The 24,523-nt window shown below is 48.1% G+C and overlaps 2 protein-coding genes across 9 annotated transcripts in view; one reads left to right on the top strand and one right to left on the bottom strand.

Annotated features, from left to right (window-relative positions):
* The window catches only part of Ninj2 (ninjurin 2), a 114,599-nt gene that overhangs the window by 87,147 nt on the left and 2,929 nt on the right, over positions 1–24,523 (top strand). For 2 of the 8 annotated variants that reach the window (XR_010050652.1, XM_063258583.1), the window contains exons 2-3: positions 19,158–19,410; positions 20,356–20,524. Coding sequence is in view for 7 of the 8 variants with exons in the window: in XM_063258583.1 (XP_063114653.1) it covers positions 19,158–19,410; positions 20,356–20,522 (420 nt within the window). In the remaining variant the exon portion in view is untranslated. Of the gene's footprint in view, positions 1–19,157; positions 19,411–20,355; positions 21,265–24,523 lie in introns of those variants that run through there. The other 6 variants (XM_063258584.1, XM_063258582.1, XM_063258580.1 and 3 more) reach the window with 6 other exon arrangements.
* The window catches only part of B4galnt3 (beta-1,4-N-acetyl-galactosaminyltransferase 3), a 97,313-nt gene continuing 95,408 nt past the window's right edge, over positions 22,619–24,523 (bottom strand). The window contains exon 20 of the mRNA XM_063258579.1: positions 22,619–24,493. Coding sequence (XP_063114649.1) covers positions 24,385–24,493 — 109 coding nt within the window. The 3' untranslated portion in view covers positions 22,619–24,384. The remainder of the gene's footprint in view (positions 24,494–24,523) is intronic.

The raw sequence follows: 24,523 nt of genomic DNA, 5'->3' as shown, positions 1-24,523 counted from the left end.
GATGCTCAATAAATATTTATTGGCTGGCAGGAAAGCAAACAGGGATATCTTCCCAGAGCAGGGGTCAGGACACTGCACAGAGTGAGTGCTCAGTTGATGCCTCTGAGCCACCACCAGCAGGCCAGGCTGTGGACTCCTAAAACCATGCCCTCACCTCAAAAAACACCGTCTACAACCATTCTCTCTGCTGCCTGCTAAGGAAGACGGAACCAACCCCAAAGTCCAGGGGGTCCTGATTAGCTGGGGACTGCACGGTGTGGCTGGAAGGAGGTCCTTCTCTCCCTCCCTGCGGTCCCACAGTGCCATCAGGAAAAACTGTATTGAGAGTTCCACAGGCCGGGCAGGGGAGCACCCCCCTGTGGTCCTGACCACTTGGGGGTCACAAGTTTAAGGCCATCCTGGGCCTCCTACTGAGACCCTCTCCCAAAATTTTAAAAATAAAAATGGCCAAGAGAAGGGCTCACTGGTAGAATTCTTGCTTACCACAGGAAAGTCAGGCATTAGATTCAGTCTTCCATACTGAAAGGAAAAGAAGGGGGCGCATTCCATTTGCAAAGTGCTTTACAGTTTGTAAGCTACTTTAACCAACTCTCTTCTCCAGCTTTCTTGTGAGTCAAGAAAAAGAGTTAAATACCAACTGTGTGGTTGCTGTTTTTTACTGCGTATTTTCACTGTGGAGACCCCAGAAAGCACAGGGCAAGTGGCATAGCCCAGCTGTAGGGAAATGCTTAGCATAAGTGAGCCCTTGAGTTTCATTCTCAGCAAGAAAAGAAAATGAGGGACAGAGAGAGAAAAGAAAGAGGGAAGGAGGGGAAATGGGAAGGAGGGAAAGAAGGAAGAAAGGGAAAATACAGATAAAACAAGAAAAGAGAGAACCTTATTTCCTATTGCTTAGACATGACACTGTTGATAGTCTAGTCCATATCCTAGCAGCTTATCTATGCAAATAAATATGTATGTATGCTTAAAAATAGGCTAATACCAGTGCTGTTTTGTGATTTTATTATCCCCATTTTTAGTAGGTGACTAACAGAGGTCAGGGGTTAGTAGAAGGCACTGTTGAGTCTCGACCCTGGTGTCCTGGATCCATGCGTCACATCCCCAGACTGGGTCCAGTGTCCAGACCCCAGAAGGAGCTGGGGGAAGGATGTGCCGTCGCGTAGCTATGGACAGGGCTGTGGGGCTGGGCCAGGCCTGGCTGTTCAGGAGTCCCCACCGCTCCAAGACCAGACTCAGCCTCGCAGTAAAGGGTCACAGGGATGACAGGGGCCAGCTGTCCGGCAGGAGGTCTGGAGGAAGCAGGTGCCATGTGGCCTTACTGGGCTGGACCAGACTGACCTTAGGGAGCAACTGGAGAGCCGTTTGGTGGCCTCGGAGGGCTCATGCTCTTCAGTATTTTTAGAAAGAGGGTGAGGACACAGCAAGGACCAGCAACTTCATCCCTGGGGCATTGTTCTGGGCTGAGGAGCCGCTGCCAGCCTGGTGCGGGCCAGCAGCCGAGGGCAGAGCGAGTGCGAACCTCTGTATCCATTCCTCTTCACCGCCTTCTGGCAGCCCCGGAGAGCCGAGCTACGTCCCCAGCCCTTTCTGTTTTTCTATTTTTGAGGCAGGGTCTCACTCAGTTTCCCCATGAGTTATTGAACCTGTGATCCTCCTGCCTCAGCCTCCCAAATAGCTGGGATGCCAGGTGTGCCCTGCCACACCCAGCCCAGCCACTTCTTTATTTAGATTTCATCTCACATCGTCTCTGCCCAGTCTGTCCTCTGTCATCAGTGGCTGGAACCCCTGCTGCGGCTGACCACACGGACAGCAAAGGCACAGGCACACGGCAGCTATGATGATATACCAACCTCAGCAAGGAAAGAAAGCACCCCCCCCCCCCAGCCATGGAGTTGGGTGTACTGGTGCGCCCTGTGATCCCAGCCACTAGGAAGCTGAGGCAGGACGATGACAAGTTCAGGCACGGGCCCAGGACCCCGTCTCAAAAGAGGCCTGAGGATGCAGCTGTGGGGGCAAAGAAGACCCTTGGGGCTCAGTCCAAGGTACCGCTGCCTTTTAAAACCCTTCAGAATGAATAGAGTGAGGGGCAAGAACATCCCTGCCTCACTCGTTCATCCAGCCTGGTGGCAGCTCCAAGATGCGTCAGCGGGGAGGCAAAGTCCCTGTTTCCATGAAGCTTATCTACTGGGCTGGTTTGAAAGGCTCTTTTTTTTTTTTTTTAATCTCCTGTCTTCCTCTTTATCCAGTTTATATTCTGATAAGCCTTGTCATTTTAAGTGATTAGAAGAGCAGGATCTTAATTGTATCCTAGATTGCCAACCATATGATAGCAGCTAGCGACGTGTTTGCTGAACTGGCTGAGAGGGGATCTTGCTAGGCTTGCTGTGGGCTGGGTGGGGTGGGAAATTCGCCACCTTCCTCCTTCCCATCTCACAGTCAGATATGATCTGCTTCGTGAGGTCTCCCCTGGACTGCAGCCAGAGACTGCAGGCTCAGCTGTCACTGCTACTTACTCTGATTGCTTTAAGTTCCAATGAAATCGTATTTGACTTTTGAAGTGTATCACCTGATGGGGACACATGAAACCCACCTAAACCGTCGTGTGGAATGTTGACATTTCGCTTTATGATTAGTTGTTCTAAAGTTGTCTTCACTTACCTGTTTAGCTTCCTGTCTGGATGTAGGTTCCCCCACAAAACCCAAGGCTCAGGGGCTAGCGTGTGGCTCCGTGTCAGAGATCTTGCCTAGCACCCATGAGGACCTGGATTCCATCCCTAGCACCTCGAGGAGAAGGAGAGTTATCAGAACTCATGAGGGACAGAGCTGGGCTGCAGCATGAGGTGTGGGGGCTGCTGTACCTTGCTAACTGCTGGTACAAAGTACAGGTCCTATTTAATTCCTTTTGCAGAAAGATCCAGAAACACTGCCTAAACCTTTTAGACTGGTCTCACTCTCCAGGGGTTGCCAGCCTGCACTTCCAGGGCTGGATGGCAGAGTGGTTAAAGGCACAGGTTTCAGAGCCCGTGTGGGTTCCGATCCCAATGTCGTTCTTCAAATCTTGGGTCAAATTCCTGAATTGTTCTGAGCCACAATCTTCTCATCTGTAAAATAACTGCTGTTAAAAGAACTCCGTGTGAAAGTGTCTGGAGGGCAGCTTAGAAGACAGCACTAAACTCTGCGGTTCGGCTATATAGGCTAGAGCAGTGATCCTCACACCTGATCTTACGTCACAGTCATCAAAGGACTCATCCCAGCAGTTTCCGGGCTCTCCCCGGATGTCAGATTCAGTTGGTCAGTTGGTGATTTGCAGCACCAGGGGCCTAATACATGCTAGGTAAGTGCTCTGTCACTACACTCCCAGCCCACTTTCATGTGCCCCTGGGTGATCCTGCTTCAGGCCCAGGACCCCCACTTTGAGAACCATTGTTACATAGGAAAAAGAACACAGGCTCAGGATCTTGATACTGGGACTATCCCTGGCTATCTGGTGATTTGGGAAGTTAGTATTTTTGAGCTTCAATTTCTTCACTCGTGAAATGAAACTATTCACCTCTCCTCTGTGGAAATTATGCCTGCCGTATACCATTGTCATTATTTGATTATTATTGTTGAAATTTTGGCTACTGTCACCAACCCTCAAAATGAACAGGGCAACAACCAGCAGAGATGGGCTAAGTTGACTTGGAGAATGGTGCTTTGGGGAGCCCCAAAGCCAAAGTGGACCACAGAACCAAATGTCAGATGGGTCTAGAAGCCCCAGAGCTCAGAATGTGCTCTTGTTCAGGGTGGGTTTTGGGAGAGAGCAGATAAGTTCTTTGGAAATGTCTGTGCAGTCAATCCATGATTGACTCCATGATGATGGTTTTTCCTGAAAGCCTCTGAAAAAGAACCTCTTGCAGGAGGTGGAGAAGCTTTCTAGAAAGAGCCAGAAGGCCCCGTGGATTCCATCACCACACCTATCCTGCACGTGCCCTCCCCTTTCTCTGCACATTTGGCCCCCTTTCCTTAGAGGCAAACCCTGCTCACTCATGCACTGGCCAAAAGGCTAGTGAGCTGGGCGCTGTGAGCTCACTCAGCCTTGCTGAGCTGTTTCCTAGGGCCCCCAGGCGGACCACTGAGGGACTGCAGCCCTCCCCAGGAGGCCTCTCCCTGTGCAGCCTGGGAGCATGGCAGCTTTCAGGTTTCAGTTTGCAGCAGGAAACCAGAGCTGTGCTGTCTCAGGGAGACTGTGCCGAGGCTTAGATAGGGATTATAACCAAAATGGCATGCAAAAGATGCTTCAAGATGAACTAGAGACTTGATTTTTAAGCTCAAAGCTCTTGGTCCAAGAAGGCAGTCAGATTGCCGATAGGCCCCAACCAGGGCCTTAGAGGCCCAGGCTTGTCAGGTTTGGGCCTGAAGACCCTAAGGGAGCCTCCAGCCTGAGCTCCTCCTTTCTCGAGGCCACACATACACACACACACACACACACACACACACACACACACACACACAGACTTTTTTTTTTTGTAACTCAGTATCTGAGGTTGATTTATTTTTCTTTTTTTTTTTTAATTTTATTTAAGGAGAAAAGAAAAAAAAGGCAGAGAAAGGGTACAAGTTATACAGATTTACAGGAAAAAAAATAAACAGTAGGAAATCACTAGTTAATGGATTACATATTGTCATCTTAGAAATTGTTCAAGTCACAAAATTAAAGCTTGTAAAGTGGACATTCCAACAGTGAGACTGCAAACAGTTCTGTTCAATGATCCAATAAAACTCTGTGATATCATTTTCTATCTTATATACTTAAATATACATGCAGTTATATAGTTTAGAGCACTTTCTTTTCCTCTCTTTTGTACAATGACTATTACACATTTTGGGTTTCATTGCTCCCACGGTTCTTATTACTTTTCTGGAAGAGAGTAAAACCAAATGTGACATAACAGAACAGCATCGGTCAAGTCAAAAGGGTGGACATGATAGATAATGTAAAAACATAATACAAGGTGATCAACAATGGTTACCATAATGCCTCTCGCTATCTCTAATAGAATTGCCTATATCATTAGTTATAATAAAATTGAACAAAACAGTAAAGAACAAAACTGACAAAACCAAAACATTGGAGACATTGTAGGTCTTCAAAAGTAGATAAAAGTCAACCAGAATGGGCGTTATAATGAATCTCATTATCTTCACAGCTGATGCCTAAACTTTCGAACCTGATACTATCCAGCAAAACGGAATAGGGGAACCTCAGTCAAAAACAAGATGGTGAGAGTAATACAGGGCTTTAAATCGAGATAATGGAAAGTCAAAGTGGGTTACTATAATATATCCTGCTATTTTTATTTATTTTTCCTTTAATTAAAAGGATAAAAATAAAAAAGTAAATAATGGAGTGGAGATTGAGATAAAAGAGGGCATAACAGCGAAACAGGGCAGATCAAAACATAACCATTTAAGCAGAGTAGTGTTTCACCACCAGATAATCCTGACCTAAAAGTAGTTACATATTGTCTCTTTCCTTGAAATCCTTGAGTACAACTTCGTATACTGTAGCATTAAATATATCAAAACAATGTAAAACTATTTAAGAGAATGACAGCATTACAGAGTATTTAGAATCGACTAACAGAAAATGAACAATGGTTTCTGTATAATCTCTTTGTCTTTAAAAGATTTTTGCTTATACTTTCGTACATAATAAAATCCAGTAAGATACAACCTATTTAGACCATTGGAGACAGAAGAACAAAAGCTTGATGAGACTTCAAAACAAGATGATACTAAATCAGTATTACCTATTAAGATATCATTTTCTCCAAAATAGCTGTTCCTATCATCCAATCTTCTCTGCCTCATTTCTGTTGAGCTCTTTTTCTGTCAGTAGCTGTCAGTTTGTCTTCTTCATTTTGTTCTCTGCTCCATTCGTTGTGGCCTCCCTGCCACTATTTCTGGATTCTTTGTATTTTTCTTTTTTTTAGAATATCCTGCAATACTTTCTGTAGAGTTGAATTGGTGGTTGCAAATTCCTCCAGTTCCTCTTTATCCTGGAAGCACCTTGTTTTTCCATCAATTTCCAGGGACAGTTGTGCAGGATATCTCAATCTTGGCTGGAGATTATTATTTTTCAAAGCTTGAATTATTTCCCCCCACGCTCTTCGTGATTTGATGGTTTGTGCAGAGAAATCTGCTGTAATTCTGATGGGTGTTCCCTTGTAAGTGGTCTGTTTCTTGTCTCTGACAGCTTTTAATATTCTGTTCTTGTATTGAATTTCTGGAATTTTTATTATTATATGCCTGGGTGTTGCTCTGTTTGGGTTGTAGGTAGCTGGGGTCCTGTATGCCTCATACATCTGAGTATCTTTACCTTTTGCTAAATTAGGAAAATTCTCCTGGATTATTTCTGTGAGTAGCTTTTGTAGTTCATTTGTTTGTGTCCCTACTTCTTCTTTTATGTTCTTAATCCTTAAGTTATGGATCCTCTTATCATCTTCGTGTCTTTGTATTATTGCTGTTTGTTTCTTTGTTATTTTTAAGAAGTTTTTCATTTCATTCTCCCATATTACAAGTCTGCCCTCCAGTTCAGATAGTCTGTCCTTAGTTTCTTTCAAGCTGTTATGCCAGTCTTCGATAGACTTCTTAGTTTCTTGGTAGTCCCTTTGAACCTGCTTCATGTATTCTATGCTTTCTCTGTTTTCTCCATCAAACAATTCTCCCCTCTTTTTCTGTTCTTCCATTCCACCATCTGTTTTTTCTTGGGTGGTGCTTAGCATTTCTCTAACTATTCTGCATACTTCTAGCTTCAGGTCATTGATAACTTCATTCCTGAACTGATCTATGAGGCTCTCTATATGGCGCTTTATGTCTATTGGTGCGGTGTCTGCTATTGCCTGTTTCTCAGAATTGGGGTTTGAGGAGCCTTTCTTGTTGCTGCCTCTTCCCATATTCTCTGTTCCTTATATATGCAAGCTTATATAGGAGACCCAGCTTCTCTCCCTGTCAGCCACAGCCTGATCGAATTGCGCCGGTTAGGTGTTACTGCCCACCGCAGCGCACCAGGGAGTTACGGACCAGGCAGCCTACGCGGGGCCTGCCCCTCCCGGCCACCATCAGGCTCTGGGATCTGGGTTGGGCTAGCCTACTGGGTCCGCCAGCAGCGTCACGTAGGCTAGGCACTTTTCACCAATCCCGCCGGAGAGGGGGATGTGTGGCTGGAGTCGCCACCGCGCCCTGCTCCTGCAGGACTGCCCAGGCCCAGAATGTCCTCCGCTGGAGTCAAACTGTGGTAGAGTGTCAGTTTCTCTCACTCACCTCACCACAAGTCATTGCACATCTCCCTGCCCGTCCTGTTTTCGACTCCGTTCGCAGATTCCCGTTCTCAGAGCTTCTGCACGTCTCTCTCCTTGCCAAGCCGATGTAGAGGCAGTTGCCGTGCGGCGGGAAACCCAAATCGCGGCTTCCAATGGTGCGGGCTCCAGCCTCCACACTAAGGCTTTTCTGTTCCTGTTTTAGCACCAGGACTGCATTCCAAGTTGGTTTCTCTCAGCCCAGTTTGTTCCTGAGTCAGCAGAGCATATCTCCACCTGCTTATGTCTCCTTACTCCTTACTCCTTCCTGACTTCTGAATCGAGCCTTTCCGAGAGCCTCCATAGTAGCTGTTATCTGTCCACCATGTTCTCCCGGAAGTCCTTTTTGTCTTTTTGAGATAGGGTCTCACTATGCAGTTCAGCTGGACTTGAGTTTATTTTGTAACCCAGGCTGCTCTCAAACTCACAATTATCCGCCTGCCTCTGCCTCCTAGTGATGAAATTACAGGCATGCACCACCCCTCTAGACTCCACAAAGTCTAGTTGGGGAGATCACGCTGCCCTCAGATGGGGCTTTTTCTTTTAAATGCAAAGATTGCCATCCCACACACCATTTGGCCAAACCCTGAAGCCAAGGAAACTGAGATGCCATACCTAAAAATCCTTTCCTTGGTCTAGTTTTTTGTTGTTGTTTTTTGTTTTTTAGATAGGGTCTCACTATGTGGTTCACACTGGCCTTGAACTACCTATGGAACCCAGGCTGACCTCAGACTTGTGTTGATCCCCCTGCTTCAGCCTCCTAAGTGCTGGGATTATAAACATATGTCACCATACCCAGCCTTTTTTTGTCTTTTTGAAAAAAAATTTAAAGTAATTGCTTCTCTCTCCCTCTCTTTCTCTCTATCTCTATATTCCCTTAGAGATCAAGCCCAGGGTCACTCTACCAGCCTCCTCACTTCTTGTTACTGTTATTGTTTTTTAATTTTAATTTTATTTTATTTTGGTACCAAGGACTGAACTCACAGTGTTGCACTTGCCAGGCAGGTGCTTACACCACTGGGGTTTTTTTGTTGTTGTTTGTTTGTTTTTTGGTTTTGGTACTGGGGATTGAACTCGTGACCTCACGCTTGCAGGGCAGGCACTTGCACCACTGAGCTAAATTCCTGGCCATTTGGTTTTTTGTGTTTCTTTCTTTTTTTTTTTTTTTTTTAAAGAAGATCTTACTACATTGCTCGGGCAGGTTTCAAACTGGTGATTCTCTAGCCTTAGCCTCTCAAATAGCTGGTATTACAGGCATACACCACATGGCCAGAGTAACTCTGAATAAAAAATTTAGCACTAACCTAAGGATATAGCTCAGTGGTAGAGTTCAAGGCCTTGGGTTTGATCCCCAGCACTGAAAGAAAAGAAAAGAAAGAGTTCTGTTGTCATTGCAATGCTGAGGTCTCAGTGAGGCACTGTGGGCACCCAGGAACATGAAATATGGAGTCCAAGTCAGGGCATGACTCTTCCAGAGACCCAAACAAGGCCCAAGGCCAGCACAGAGCAGGAAACAGTGGCCTCCTTCAAGCAGGACCTGCTAGAGCTCAGGTGGAGCTTGGTTCTGGGAAGGAAGAGGTGTCCCGAGGGCAGGGGGAGAAAAGCCTTCAGGAGCAGGCCAGGAAGCATAGGGTGTGTCCAGGGAGCAGCAAGGAATCTGGCGCGGCCCTGGTTCTGAGCACCACCCGCTCTGGGCACAAGCAGAGCCTCTGCCATTTGCCCTCTCGCGAAGTGGGAGGAGGACTGCACTAGAGAAGGAAGGGAGGGGAGGAGCCACAGCCCAGAGACAGGAGCAGAGACCCAGCAGACCCAGAGTGGTGGGCCTGTGCCAGTGTCTCTCACCCAGAGGCTGGTGTGGCTTGTTGGGGAGAACCGAGGGGATCAGGGAAGGAGAGCTATTTCGGGAACAGCTGAGAAGCTAAGACAGCAGACTCTGGGCTGGGATAGACCCTGAGTCAGAATGTATTTAAAATACCTGCCTCTAGGCCCCCAGGTGGGAGTATAATCCTACATGGGAGCCATTTCTGTCACACAGTGTCCTCAAAGCATGTCCACACACACTAACTATTTCATGGATCTTTCTCTCTGGCACTGGGGGTGAAACCCAGGCCTTGCCAGGCAAGTGCCCTACCACTGAGCCACACTCGTAGTGCCCTATTTATTTTAGCTACTGGCTTTTGGGGGTGCATATTTATTTTCCTTTGAAAGTTGTATCTTTAGGTAGCTCAAACATTCACAGGGTTCAAAATTCAAAAAAAGAAAAAGGGCTAGGGGTGTACCTCAGGGGTAGAGTACTTCCTAGGTAGCAGGCTGAAGGCTGTGGGTTCCATCCCCAGCCAAGAAAGGAGGATTGGTTCTTTCTCAACCCTACCCGCCCGGCTACCTCGGTCTGCTCTTACCAGCTTGAACCAGAGCCCTCTACCTTTCTCCCACAGAGGTTCAGGGGCTTGGACTTGGTGGGGAGGTCTCCCTTCAGAAGAGAGGGTACCTCATCTGAGAAGTGTGCAGTATCCTCACAGTGCTGCTGAAATGTCTTCTTCCATCTTAGGGCACATATCTTTAGAGCCCAAACTCGTGCGTGGGAGGCTTTAACTTTCTGGGACAGCAGAGTCTAAAGGTTAAACTACAGGCTCTGGCACTTGGAGAACTGGGGTGAAAACTGTGGGGTGAGCTTAGGCAAGTTAGCTTCCATTTTTTCAGCCGTGATGGTGATACTCTCCCGACTTCCCAAAGCGGCAGTAAAACCCAGTGAGATGACTTGAGACCTGTGTGAACCCATGCTGGGCACAAGGTATGCACATGTAAACAGAAGCATACTGGGAGCCTCCCGTATGTATGCAGGGCAACAGACCTCACCCTTCCAGACTGAGTTGTCACAGGTCCTGGGGGCCCAGACACCTCAAGGAAAGGCTCACTGGCGTTAACTCAGATCCATTCATCCTCTTCCGTTCTACCAGACTGGGCTGGGCAGCTGGTCATTTTGATCCCACCATTCTCCTGGACCTAGGCTGTTTGTGATCCCGAGTCAGAGCTGATACACAGGAAGGCTGCCATGTGGCTTCTCAGGGCTGACAGGAGTGACTCATCCAAAGGTCACCAGGGCCCTGGAGCTGCTGGGCCAAAGTGACTCACTGGCCCACAGCTGTCTAACCCTTTCCCTGCTCAGAGGGTGTCCTAGGCCCTGAGCCTCTCCCCGTTCCTAGATTGCTCTGCTGGAAAAGACCCAACCCCTAGTCTCACAGACATGAAGTCCATGAGGGGAACCCACTTGTTCACACATGTGGAAATTTTTTTTTTTTTGGTACTGGAGAGTGACTCCCAGGGACTCTGACCAAGCTGTATCCCCAGCCCTGTATATTTCTTAATATGAAACAGGGTTTTATTAAGTTGCTCAGGCTGATCTCAAACTCAACATTCTCCTGCTTCAGCAGCTGAGATATACAGAGCCAGGATTTGAACCAAAATGCCTCCCTCAGGCCTCGGGCCTGCACTTTCTCCACGGCCCTCACCCTCTGCCTCAGCTCTAGGTCCTGGACGCACTGTGAGGTGGGGTCCCTCTGCTTTGTGGTGGAACTTATCCAACCTCTATGACCCTCAGAGACAATGTCCCTGTAATCTTGTTTCCAAGAAAGGGCAAAATGATCTGTTGGAGCTTCTGGTCTCCACTGACCATAAAGTCAATAAACAGTGTTAAAACTTGTTTACTTTTCTGTTAAAAAGGGGCATTCCTTTCCTATCCAACTTTAGTTTTGTAAAGAAACAAAAATACAGGCCAGCAAAGATTAAGGGATAAGTAGTTGTCTGGCAGAACAATAGAGCAACCCATGACTTCCCAGGACAGAATCCGCACACACCAGCCTCCAGAGCCAGGCTTGGCAGGAGGGCCTGGTGGCAGAGAAGTCTGAGGGAAAGGAGCCACAGAGAGGCCAGGAGTGGCAGTGGGAAACAGTTGGAGGGGTCTGTAGAGTCCCCACGCCACCACCAAACTCGGGTCCCCAGCCATTCACTGGTACCCAAATAGAACTCTGGGTTTGCCCCAGCATCTTGCTCCCAGGCCTGCTCAGCTTGCACTGCATCTTTCCTCCCAGGAGGAACAAAGTGTCATTCAGTCTCTCTCCTGCATTGGGATTCTCTTCCACCCTGAGGGCAGAGGAAACTGAGCACTGAAGTCCCAAGGCCAGGGCCACTGGAAGCCAGAACCCAGGCCTGTGACCCCTGCCCTGAGAAGTGCCAGGAGGGGTGAGGGCACGCAGGCCAGGCTGGGAGGTGTCCTCCAGCCGCCTGTCCTTTGGGGGAGCTGGTGCAGACAGCCCTGCTGCCTGCCCATCAGCCTGGAGGGGCGGGGAAAGGGAGGAGAGGTCGGCGAATGGGAGCTAGCCATTCATAGCCCTCAGAGCCTTGAAACTCAAATGACTCAGGCAGACCAGCTCAGATTCCCTGCCCAGCCCACATTCCCGGACCTTTGTTCCACAGCACTGAGCCAGCCTTAAAGGGCCAGCTCCTCTGAGGCAGGGGCAGTGCCCCCTGCCCACCCCACCCACTCTCTTCTTTGACTTGGACTTCTGGGAGTGCTGCTCCCAGACCCCGGACTGGAGCTATAAAGGATGCATCCTGCAGGTTTCCCTCAGGGGTTTTTATTCCTCCTTGCCACTAAGCCAGTGCAAACTCAAACTGGCTGCACCTCAACTGGCTCAGCAGGATTAAGAAAACCCTCCCCCACCTTTTTTTTTACAGATGTTATTACGAGGGGCCCCTCTCAAGGCACCTTCACCCAGGGTCTCACCGCTGGCTTCTAACCTTCATCTCCCAGGTTACAGGTTATCCTGGACGGTCCGCCACCCAAAAACACCACGCACCTCACCCCCATTATTCCTTTCCCTGCCCTGGGCCCAGTTCAGTAATGGACTGATTATTGGTGATTGATTGAAGTGGGGATTCAACCCAGGCACACTCAACCGCTGAGTTACGTTGGCCTCAAACTTTCCCTCCGCATGCCTTGACCTTCCCAGTAGCTGAGATGACAGACACGTGCTGCCACCCCCCAGTTTATTTTTGAACTCTCCTTTGACACCTGTCTGGTGGGTTTCAAGTTGCCTATTTGGACTTGGGCCCTACTCGGGTCTTGTCCTGGGCCTTCCAGGAATCCAGCTTTCCCACAGACCTGTCCTGTCACTGGATTCCTGGGGATCAGAAACGCCATCCTGCCGCTGGGTGCCCGAGTTCCTTCACTGGACTTCGCACGCCACCGTGTGGTGCTTTGGGGAGATGGAGAGGACAGGAGCCCGCAGAGATGCCCAGCACCTTACACAGACCCTGGAAAAGCGTCCTCAGTTAAAGCAGTCCTGAGCTGGGAATGCAATTCAGGGAAAAACACTCACCTTCCGTACGTGAGGCCCGCACTCCATCTCTAGCACTGCAAAATCAAAACAGAGACGAAAGCAATATAGCAAAATGAAAGCAGGCCTGTGTCTCCCACACTCCCCTGAGGAACACTGGGAGAGATGGGGCGCATCTCACCCCGTCCGTGTCTGCAGCCCGTCCCCTGAGCCTTCAGGGGTCTGTGTTGACAGGGACAGTGCCTGGAGCCTCCATTCTTTCTCAAGGGAAGGTGTGTAGACTGCTCCACAGGCAAAGTGCACACTCCTCAGTGGCCGCCCAGGAGTTCACTGCCCACAAATTCTGACAACAGCAGCTCCTGGGCAGCATACTGGCAGGGGCAGCCGGCAGCAGACGGGCAGTGTGTGTGAACTTGGGTCCTCTAACAACAGCCCGGGGGAAAGAGTGTTCCAGAGGTGCTCTTTGTCAGCACCCCTGACCCAACACCTACCTCGACTTGACTATGGCAAAGAGAGCAGAGGCCAGGCATTCTGGAGTGGAACGGAGAAGAGCGGGTGTCTGGGAGCTGAACTTTGAGCGCAAAGTCTGGAAGGACAGGGGGATGGGCCCTTCCCTAAGTGTGCGGCTGGCCTGGGTCCCTCTGCATCCAGGCTTGGGGATTAGCACTGGGCTTCAAGATAGGATACCCAAGATCATCTCTGGGGATATAATTAGAAAATTCAACTTTTTAAAAAAAGAGGCATAACAAAGTATTAGAATACAGGTCCCCAAAAGGGAGAGAGAAGCACTAAAAATTCAATATATATATATATATATATATATATATATATATATATTTTTTTTTTTTTGTACTGAGAATTGAACTCATGACCTCACGCTTGCCAGGCAGGTACTTATGCCATTGAGCTAAATCCCCAGCCCCGTATATTTATTTTTATATAATCTTTTCAAATTTTTCTATTTCAGTTGTTTTAAATATGTATTAGCCCAATGAAATATGAATATGAATATAATTTATAAAGGAAGAATATACATGTATTACGGAGCATCACCATAAAGCTTTCTATGCTAATGCTTGGATTATACTTTTAGGAAAGTTTGGAGACTACTGCATATCAGGATGTCTTGAGGGTTTTTAAACCCCATAGGCTCTGGTTAAATGCACCTCCGCCTGATTCCCGGCTCTCTATAATTACAGGAAATACAAGAAGTAGAATAACTTGCTAGGGTCACAATGTGTGCTAGAAGCATCCAGACCTTCTTTTTTAAAAAATTTAAAGAGAAAGAAACAACAACAACAAAAAAAAAACATGGAGAAAGAAGGGTAGAAATAATACAGAATTACAGAAAAATAAACAGTAAGAAATCACCAGTTGATAAGTTACATATTATCATCTTAGAAATAGTTGTTCAGGTTACAAATTTAAAGTATGTAAAGTGACATTCAAATAGTGACACTGCCAACAGTTCTGCTCAATGATCCAACAAAAAACCTAGTAATATGGTTATCGGTGCTACACACTTGTTTAATATCTTAAAGAAAGTAAGATTAAACATATCAAAACAGAACAAAACAGTTCAAAAAGAAACAATTTAAAGAAATACAGATTTCAAAGCAAGTCCACTGGAGATCTTCACTGTCTATCTTATTGTCTCTAGTTTTCTTCCAAATAGTTGTCCCCATCTTCACACACACTAAAAACATACTGCATATTATAGAACTAATCAAATCATTACAGGATGATGAAGGCTTTTTAGGTCTTCAAGATCTGACATTGGGGAAGTCAATAATGACTACCATAGTGTTTCTCATTTTCTTCATAGTAGCTGTCCTTATCTTTACGTATGCTGAAATTGAACTTAAAGAGACTAGACTAATATCACTCTGAACAGTGAATTATAATATTGCTAGATTTTATATCATAATGCTACAGAATGAGCACTGGGTTTCTTAGTGTCTCTTCTTTAGAGTATCTGTTCATTACATGTTGCGTTATATAATCTGTTCCCGTAAACAGTTTAAAAAATTCTTCCCATGTGTGAATTTCTACATGTATATCTATCCTCTCTGTATTATAGGGAAAAACAAATCATAACAAGACAGCAAAACAAATTCCTAGAAAAACATGCAATGAAAAAGACACAATATTAGGTGATCTACCGTAGTTACTATGCTTTCTCTTGTTATTTTCAATAGACTTGTTCACATCATCAGGCTTAATATAGTTAGGTATAGTATTACATAGCTATTTTTAGAAAAACACAACTCTGAAAACATTGTAGGACTTGAGAGTGGTTAATAATCAAAATCAGTATGGATATCTTTTACATCTTGTCATCTTCAGAGTAGTTACCTTTACTTTTAGGTTTGATACTATCAAGCATACCAAATTCAAATAAAATCAGCCAAGGCAAAACTGCAGTCTAATGAATCAGATTCAAATAAGATCAGTCATAGTAAGACAGTGTAAGTAATACAGGGTTTCAGTTTAAGTTAATAGGAAATTAAGGATAGTTACCATGGTATAACCTGCTATTTTGGGGGCAGATGTCGTTCCCTCAAATCTGATATAAGTGGACAGACCAGAACACAATAAATTCACACTAAGCAGAGTGATAAGACTACTGTAACTTTTAAATCCTTATACACTATTTACAATGACCTCTGCCTTTATAGTGTATCAAAGCCATAGCTTACCGTCTCTGCCTCATGTCTGCTATTCCACTTTACTGCTATAATTTGTCCACCTTACTCCCTCATTCCATTGTCTGCCCCATTCATTGAGGCCTCTCTGCCACTGTTGCTGGAATCCTGATATCTCTTCCTCTCTTTCTCTGGAATGTCCTTCAGCACTCTCTGTAGGGTTGGGTTGGTGGCCATGAACTCCTCCAGTTCCTCCTTGTCTTGGAAGCATCTTATTTCTCCATTAGTTTTGAGAGAGAGTTTTTCTGGGTACATCAGTCTTGGTTGCAAATTATTTTCTTTCAGGGCTTGGACTATTTCCCCTCAGGCCCTTCTCGATTTGAGAGTTTGTGTTGATAAGTCTGTTGTTATTTTGATAATTTTCCCATTGTAGGTAATCTGCTTCTTTTTGCTGGCTGCTTTTAGTATTCTGTTCTTTTGGTGGATTTCTGGAATCTTGATTATTATATGTCTGGGTGTAGATCTGTTTTGGTTGTAGGTGGCAGGAGTTCTGTATGCCTCATTTGTCTGGATATCATTTCTTTTTCCTATGCTTGGGAAGTTTTCCTTTAATATATCTGTGAATATTCTTTGTATTTCATTTTTAGTTGCTCCTGCTTTCTCACTCACATGCTTTATTCTTTTTAACTTTTTATCAGTACCAGGGATCGAACTCATGATCGCCTGCTTACAAGGCAGGTGCTTATGCCACTTAGCTAAATCCCCAGCCCCTCACATGCTTTATTCTTAAATTATGTATCCTTTTGTCATCTTCTAGCCTTTGAATTGTTTCTTTCTGGTTCCTTGTTATTTTTAAGAGGTCTTTTCTTTCACAGTCATGTATCACAAATCTCTCTTCAAGTTTCAAAGGGCTAACTTTAGTTTCTGTCAAGGCATTTTGCCAGTTTTCAATGGAGTTTTTAGTTTCCTGGTAATCTCTTTGGATCTGTTTCATGTATTCTAGGTTATGTTTAAATTCTTCATCAGAGGTTCCTCTTTCTTTTCTGATTTCCTCCGTTCTTCCATCTGTGTTTTCTTGGGAGGGGCTTATCATTTCTTTAATTAATCTCTTTATATCTTGTCTCATTTGGATCAGAAGTACAGTTTTAAATTCGTCTATGAGGTCATGAAGGTATTTCTTTATATCAACTGATGCTGTGTCTAGTATTGCATTGTTACTGTGCTGGTTCTCTTCTGTGTTTACTTCTCCTGGGCTTATTTTCTCACATTTGGCAGCTGGAGATTTTTTTTTATTTCTATCTCTTGTCATGTTTCTGGTTTCTTTCAGACTGGAGTGTCCTGGGGGTCTCTGGCCCTCTCCGTATTGCTTAGGGCCTTTCCAAAGGGTGCTGACTTGAGTTTTTGCTGCCCTCCCCAATTTGCTGTTATCTGAGGTAGGCAGAGATGCAGGGACAAGGCAGATTAGCCTCCAGCTTCTGTGCCAGTCAATCTGCAAGTTAGGCTGTACCTTGTGGATGTCACAGAGTCGAGATTATTTTGTATCTGGGTCCCAACCAGGGGCATGGTTCAGCCCCAGCAGACCCTTCCAGTTCTCTCTGTGACAGGGGTGACTATCTGATGTTACCACGGCGCCAATTCCAAGATGTCCTCCAGCCAGCAGCAGCAGCTGCAGGACCCAGTCCCTAGTACTCACCGGGACTCAATGCAGATCTTCCTCTTGGGTCCACTGCACATTGTGCCACTTGTTTTCACTGCATTCCCAGGACAGCGTGGATCGGCCAGAAAACTGCATGGTGTCTGGCTTCGGAGCTCGGAGCTTCTCACAGTCTCCTCTGGCACAGCTAGGTGGCTTTGGCTGCTTCATGGGGTCCCAGCTCTCAATTTCCAGCAGTCACCAAGAGCCAATACAGCTTTTCCTGTTGGATCCACTGTTTATTGTGCCATGTCCTCCCATTAAGGGTGCAGGATTCACCTCATCCAGACCTCCTGAAACCTGTCTCATGCATCCATCACTGTATCTATCCATTCGTCTACCCAACCACCATGCCATCTGTCCCTCCAACCAGTCCACATGTCCGTCCATCCATCTATCCATCATCCATCTGTCTGTCCACCCACTCTGATACTGTTCTACTGTGGTAATCTTCTGAGTCAGCCTCCCTCCTCCTAAACTGTAACACCTTTCAAAGTCCTTCCTTTCTTTTTTCATTCCACTTCTGCTCCTGTCACACTGAACCCAAATCAAGAACTTTTTTAGGTTGTTGCTTTGAGGCAGATTCTTGCTATGTAGTCCAGGCTAGCCTCAAATGTGTGATCCTCCTGTCTAAGCCTTCTAAGTACTAGGATTACAGGCATGTGCTACCATGCCATTTGAGACTGTAACTTTTAAATAAGTTTCCCCATTTCCTGGTTCAATGTATTCCAAGCATCACTGCTAAAGCAGTCATTTAAATGATTGCAAATGGCTTGCAGAATCCAGTCTGAAATTATTGACCCAAACCAGAGGCCCATGCCATATCCTCTGTATTGGAACTCCACTTTTAGAGTTAGTGGTATCTTAAGAAAATAGCTTTTCATCTTTTCTTTTTTTTTTTTTTTTGAGGCAGAGTCTCGCCATAGTTTAGGCTTGCCCTTGTACTCTCTAGTAGTAGTCCAGGCTGGCCTTGAACTCGTGGTGATCCTCCTGCGTCAGCCTCCCGAGTGCTGGCATTGTAAGGGTGTCGCCACACCAGGCAAGAGTTTTATAGTGTAACATCAAATGAAATGTATAATATGCTCAAGTGGATCCTAGAAAAAAGTTAGATTGATAGCTTTGAGCTAGTATGAAGTACTGTGTATGTACACACACACACACACACACACACACACACACATGCAGGTGTATTCTGACATGGTTGGTACATGCCTAAGCAGGAGTGAGGCGCTGGGCTCCTGGTCTAGGGACAAGGGTGTGGGACTGAAATGTGGCCTGCCTTTCATCTGTTGAGTTGTCTGCCCTCTTGAGGGACTATGGCATTCTGGGAGTGGCAGTGTCTTCCATCTTACCCAAGACTCCATTCTCGATTATCTTTCTTCCACTGGATGCATGAAAGTGTGAGGGCAGGGCAGGCCTCTGTGAAACAGAAATCACAGCAAGAGCTGTGATTCAAAACTCTTTGAGTTCTGAAATAAGAATTCTCTACTCAACCCCCAACTGCCTTTTTTCCCCAGGCCATAAAATGAGCAGCAGGGCTAGCAACAGCCAGGGCTTCCCCTCCGTTTTGGGAAGGGCATGAAACCCCTTCTCCTTAGTCTAGAGATCGTGCACTGGTAGTTCTAGCTACATGGGAGGCAGAAGCAGGAGGGTGCTCAAGCCCAGGAGTTCAGAACTAACCCTGGCAATAATAGTAAGACCTCCATCGCATAAAAAGAAGAAAAAAATCCTCTGAAGAAAAGTCAGAAGAAAAAAATCCTCTGAAGAAAAGTCCCCTAACAGGGCTGGGGATTTAGCTCAGCGGTATAAGTGAGTTCGATCCTCGTTACCGATTTAAAAAAAAATGTCCCCTAACAAGGACTGGAATGGGAAAGAAAAGATCTAGAATGAACCTGGCACATCTGCAAACCTAGATATGTGGGAGGCAGAGGCAGGAGACTTGGGATAGCTTGGGAAACTTAGCAGGACCCCATTTCAAAAAAAAGAAGGTGGGGGCCGGCCTGAGGGGGGAGTTCATCGGGGAGCACTTGGACAGTGTCCACCAAAGCCCAACCCCAGCACCAGCACAAATGAAACACCTCTCCCTGTTTCCAGTCTCTCCGCTGCCTTCCCTTCCAGGTAAGCCTGCACTTCTCCCTTACAGCCCGGGAACTCCAACCCCACGAGGAGCCCGCCCATCAACCTGAACCACTATGCCACCAAGAAGAGTGTGGCCGAGAGCATGCTGGATGTGGCGCTCTTCATGTCCAATGCCATGCGGCTGAAAGCAGTGCTGGAGCTCGGACCGTCCTCCCAGTACTACACCACCCTCGTCACCCTCATCAGCATCTCCCTGCTGCTGCAGGTGGCCATCGGGGTCCTCCTCGTGGTCATCGGTGAGGAGCCCGGGGGCGGAGGTGGGGTCTTGTGTTTGTACGCCTCGCCCTTTCAGCCCTGCACTAATCCACATCAGCCCTCTGCTCCAACAACTCCGGGGCACTGGGCAGCTGCTGTGCCAGTCCTACCCTCCTCTCGGGTGGACGCACCATGCCCTTGGTGGAATAACCACCCTCCCTGGCTACTGGTGCTGGAGCTCCTGCCCGCCTCTGCTGTGGGCACTGACCTCCCTCCTGAAGCTTTTCATTAGTACATGTTTGCATTTATCTTAGCGGGTAGATACAGGCACTTAACACATCTTAATTTTTTTTAATCCCCCTCCCCTTCCTTCCCCTTCCCTCCATTCCATTTGCAAAACATCTATCTCCCTGTTTCCTACTGTCTGTCTTCTTAAAAATGATATATACTTGGGGTTCTTAGATGAAAAGTTATGTTCTATTTAAGCTCATGTCTGATTTTGTTTACTTAACTTATGGGCTACACAGAGTAGTTCTCCCTGCGTGTAACTTTCTCTACCCACTCATCTGCTGAGGGGCATGCAGGTCCCCTCCAAGCTATGGCTATTAGGAGTTGTGCTGCTATAAACCTGGGTAGACCTGTATCACTTTGTGTCTGTGTATTGTGCAGGAAGATTCAGTACCAAGAAGGGGAGTCTCTGGGTCAAATACAATTCCATTTTTTTTTTTTTTTTTTTTTTTGAGGATCGCCTTACGGATTTCCATAGTACCTGTCCAGTTTACATCTCCACCAGTGTCCAAGGTGCCTGTGGTCTCTTAGAAGATCCAGTTTCAATTCCGGGGAAGCACCATGTGGATGCCCCCCAAACACTGGTCCACAGGGCTGCAGGCACTTCAGCCTCCAGCCTCACACTCCCTTGCACACAGGCGTGCAGTGCACGGTCCTCTCCACACAGTGGCTGTGGCCCCCGCCCTGGCCTTCACTTCCCACTCCCCACTGCTCCACAGCGCGGCTGAACCTGAACGAGGTAGAAAACCAGTGGAGACTAAACCAGCTCAACAACGCTGCCACCGTCCTGGTCTTCATCACTGTCGTTTTCAATGTTTTCATCACAGCCTTTGGGGCACAGAAGACGGGCTTCCTGGCTGCCAGGGCCTCCAAGAGTTCTCTTTGAAGGTGAAGCATGGGACTCCCAAGCAGCCATTCACTCTGCTTGGGGTGTGGGGTCAGAGGGCTGTCCCCTGCTGGGTGAGGGTGGGGCCTGAAAGTCCTGAAACCAGCGACTCCACAGAGCCTGCCCTGGGTCCTTTGCTCAGCACTGAGGACTCCTCCTTCAGTCCTGGGGGACGCTTTCCCCCAGGCTGAGATGGGGTGCAAGAGAATGCAGCTTGTGGGTGGCTCTGTCCTGCTGGCAAAACATGTGGAATTTCTCCTTGCCGCTGCCCAGAAGCCCTCGCCGCTCAGACTGGTCCACTGGCCAGCAGCAGCAGCAGCAGGCCTGGCTGGAAACGCAGCTCTGTAGCCCCCCATCCTGAGCGCCTGGGCTCTGGAGCTTTCGGTAGGATCGCCGAGCTGTCTGGCCTGCCCTCCTCCAGGCTCTCCCGCTTCACCCACAGGACCGCTCCTGTCTGCCTCCTTTGTAGATGCCCTTGGCCCCCGCCCACGGCTCCTCATTCAAGATGTTTGGCTGAGTGAAAGGACTCCGTCTTGGCGTGGACCCGAGTTCAGACTCAGGCTCCGCCAACCTTTCTTCCCAGACCCAATCCTAGGCCCAATCCTTGGCCATGCTGGAGGCAGAATGAGCCCAACCTGAGGACTCAGGTTCTGACTCTGCCCCGTCTCTTCCCTCTGCTCCAGGCCCGTTTCCCTTCCTGTAAAATGAATCGTTTCTCTCCATAAAGACCTCTGCAAACACACTGTGAGTCCATCTTCTGTCCTCAGTGGCCAAGGCTCCAACAGCAGGGCTGCGTGCGCTCTACTTCTGGGTCCTAGAAAGAGCTATTACCTAACTGCAGATGAGTCAGTGCTGGGCTGATGCAGACATTGGGAATCAAAACAGAGGGGAGGGCTCTACTTAAAAATTTATTAAAAATAAATACACAGAGAATTTATTACAGCAAAAAACACATTGCACCCGGGCGTGGTGGCACACACTTGTCATCCCACCACAGGGAAGGCTGAGACAGGAGGATCTCTGTGAGTTTTAGGCTAACTGGACTGCACAGTCAGTTCAAGGACAGCCTGGACTACATACTGAGACCCTGTCTCAAATCCCCCCACCAAAGATACATTGCCATTAATCTCTCTTGTTTCAAAGACACTGACCCCACCATTCTTGTCATTTTCTGAAGCAGTTTCTGAAGCCCCCTTTCATGAGTGTCCTTGCAAAATAAAAATACAGTGAAGGCTGTTGCTGAGAGCCATCCAACCGAGATGCAGACTCCCTAAATACACGGTGCGTCCTCAGCCAGGAGACAGCCAGGACAACACACCTGAAGATACTCACAGAGGAGGACCTCCTTTCAGAACGTTCAAGAAAGAGGCAACAAGCTGTGTTTGAAGTGAGGGGGAGCATCTCGAGAGGGATTAACAGCGATGTGTCTTTCACAATAGTTTTTAAACTATTTAAACATTCATCATATTTGTTGATCACATCGTATATATGCACGATCCTTTTCAAGAATGTCCTATAAACTTTTGTGCCTTTAAGCACACATCTAAGAATATGAACTTTTCATCTCTGCCTAGGTGTTCAGACTGGGAAAGTCAATGTGCACCTATAAAGCAACAGGGCATCGCTAGCCCAAATAGGAATGATTATTTTTTTAGGGTGCTGGGGATGGAACCCAGGGCCCTGTGCACGCCAGGTAAGTCCTTCACCCCTGAGCTACAGCCCTGGCCAGCCCCATCTGCCATTTCTGAACAAGCCCTTCTGCCCTGTACTGCCATCTTCATCCAGGAGGTCTGCAGCCTTTCTCAGCAGAATCACCACCGTCAGTTAACCTCCTGACCCAGTCATTCACTGGTTACCTCCCTGTGAGATACTGGAAGAGGACAATTCCGTGCCCTTTCTAAGTAAACCACGACACAGATAGTGCTGTCCCGGCCAGAGCAGACACCAAAGTAGCAGTAAGGGTGGAGGACAGGAGATGGGAGGAAGAGTCCTTGGCAGGCCCACGAGAGCTGAGGGACAGCGAGGTGATCCTTGGGCCCCTCGGCCCCACCCTCTCCCACCATGAATGCGTGATAGGAAAACACAGGAGCCACTGGTTGGTTTTTCTAAGAAGATGCTGTATTTAATTAATGTCTTCCCTTCCCCCACCCCTGACATATTCCTAAAGGGCAGAGGCCAAGACAGGCCCCTTAAGGCAGATGGTGCGGAAGTAACAAACACAAGGCACTGGCCTAGAAACGGGGTGCAGGCAGGCTGGGCAAACCTCAGGCAGCAGGAGAAATGGAGCCGGAAGGCTGCAAGGACCAGTTCTGACCTCCCAAAGCAGTACCAAGAATGACAGTGGCCCTAGAGAGATCCTGGATGCTAGCTGGCCAGCTGCAGCTCTGCCTGCTGCCCATGGGCCCTTTCCAATGGCAGAAAGCCTAAGCAGGACCCAGGAAAGGCCACAGCCCAGGGGCAGGTAGGACATCCATAAGCACAGCCCCCTGATCCCCCTTGAGGAAGGCAGTGATTCTCCCATGCCCCACAGATATCTGCGGGCTCCAGCCTCCGGTGTGCCAAATCTCTGCTCTTGATGAAGGTAGATGCCCTGGGCAGGCCCTGCAGCTCCAGATGCTGCCCTCTGGTCTGTCGCAGTGTGCCTCAGCCAAGCCAAGGACCTACGGCACTTCCCACAGCCCTTCCCTAAAGCGGGGAGTCCTCCACACTCTTGGGGTTCAAGAGCAAGCACCCAAATGCAAAACTGGTGAGTTCAGCAGCAGCAGAATAGTGCCCAGTCACAAAAGCACCTGGGGTTCATTAGTGCAAGACAAGTGTGTGACCATCATATGGGAGAAATAGGGGGCTACAGACTGCAAAGGCCAGGACTCTTTCCCTGAAATCGCTTCACTTCTCAGTTCCTCCTATCCCCTGCTCCCCCCACCCCCCGGGGAAGGGATCTCCCCATCCTCTGTACTGTCCACTCCCAGCCACCCTCTGCTTCTGCACAGGGTCAGATGTCTGGGCCTCTCCACTTCCCTTCCACCCCCTGGCCTCTTCGCCTTAGTGTGAGGAGCACTGCTACATCCTGGCCAAATTCTCTTTGCACAGCACGCATGGTCTTTCCAGAGGCTTCTGCCCAGTGTGAACCTGGAAGGGGAGGGGGTCTCTCTCTGGTCCTCTTTACCCTGCCCATTTTGCAGGGCCACACTGTAACCACCACCGGATGGACTTACTGCCTTCCAGACCCCACCTCCCTCCTAGCCCACCCCCCTTACCAGGAAGGCAATCCCAGCTCTGTGCTTCCAGTCCCAAGTTAGTGCCATCAGGAGGACTTAAATTAATGCCCTAAGGGTGGCCAGCAGTTCAGTGGCCACCAGGAGAGATGTGTTTGGAAGGCATGAGCCTGGGCGAGAGCCAGAACTGCTCCACATAGGACCAGCACCGCTGAAGAGACAGTGCCCGAGGGCCACACTGCAACACACAGTGTGCCTGAGGTTTGCAAGTAGGGACCCCCCGCAGCACGACTCCCGGTCGATGCCAGCTCTGCACTGCAGTTCACAGCCAGCGCTCCTTCTGGCAAGCACTGAAGGACAATGAGATGAGGGCAGGACTGTCCGCACAGGTCTCTTCTCGCTGACCTCACCCCTCCATCGTCTCAGGAGCCATCCATCTCTGTTGGCCGAGCGAGTGGCAGAGGAGCCCTGGTGCCTGTCTCCACATGAGGGGCAGCTCCCGGTGGAGAGGAGCTCAGCCCCAAGGCCTCTGGGGACCCAGGCATTCTTCTGCTCCCTTCTTCCTCTCCTCTGCAGTGAGCAGGGCACTGGGAAACACCCCCAAGTCAAGGAGCCGTGGCGGTGGATCCAGCCAGCCCCACCGGGGCTCACGGCATCTTCACTTGGCGGCGGTTCCACATGCCTCGCTTGGAATGGAAGTGATGGAAGAAGTTCCTGAGGGAGAGACGCTCCACCTCCAGGCCTGCTTGGAGGATCCTGCAGAGGGAGGGAGGGAGTAGGGGGTGA

Source organism: Cavia porcellus, unplaced genomic scaffold (assembly GCF_034190915.1).
Source record: "Cavia porcellus strain 051 isolate PalLab524CR breed Dunkin Hartley unplaced genomic scaffold, mCavPor4.1 scaffold_11, whole genome shotgun sequence".
Classification (NCBI taxonomy): Eukaryota; Metazoa; Chordata; class Mammalia; order Rodentia; family Caviidae; genus Cavia; species Cavia porcellus.
This window is presented reverse-complemented; position numbering and strand designations above follow the sequence as displayed.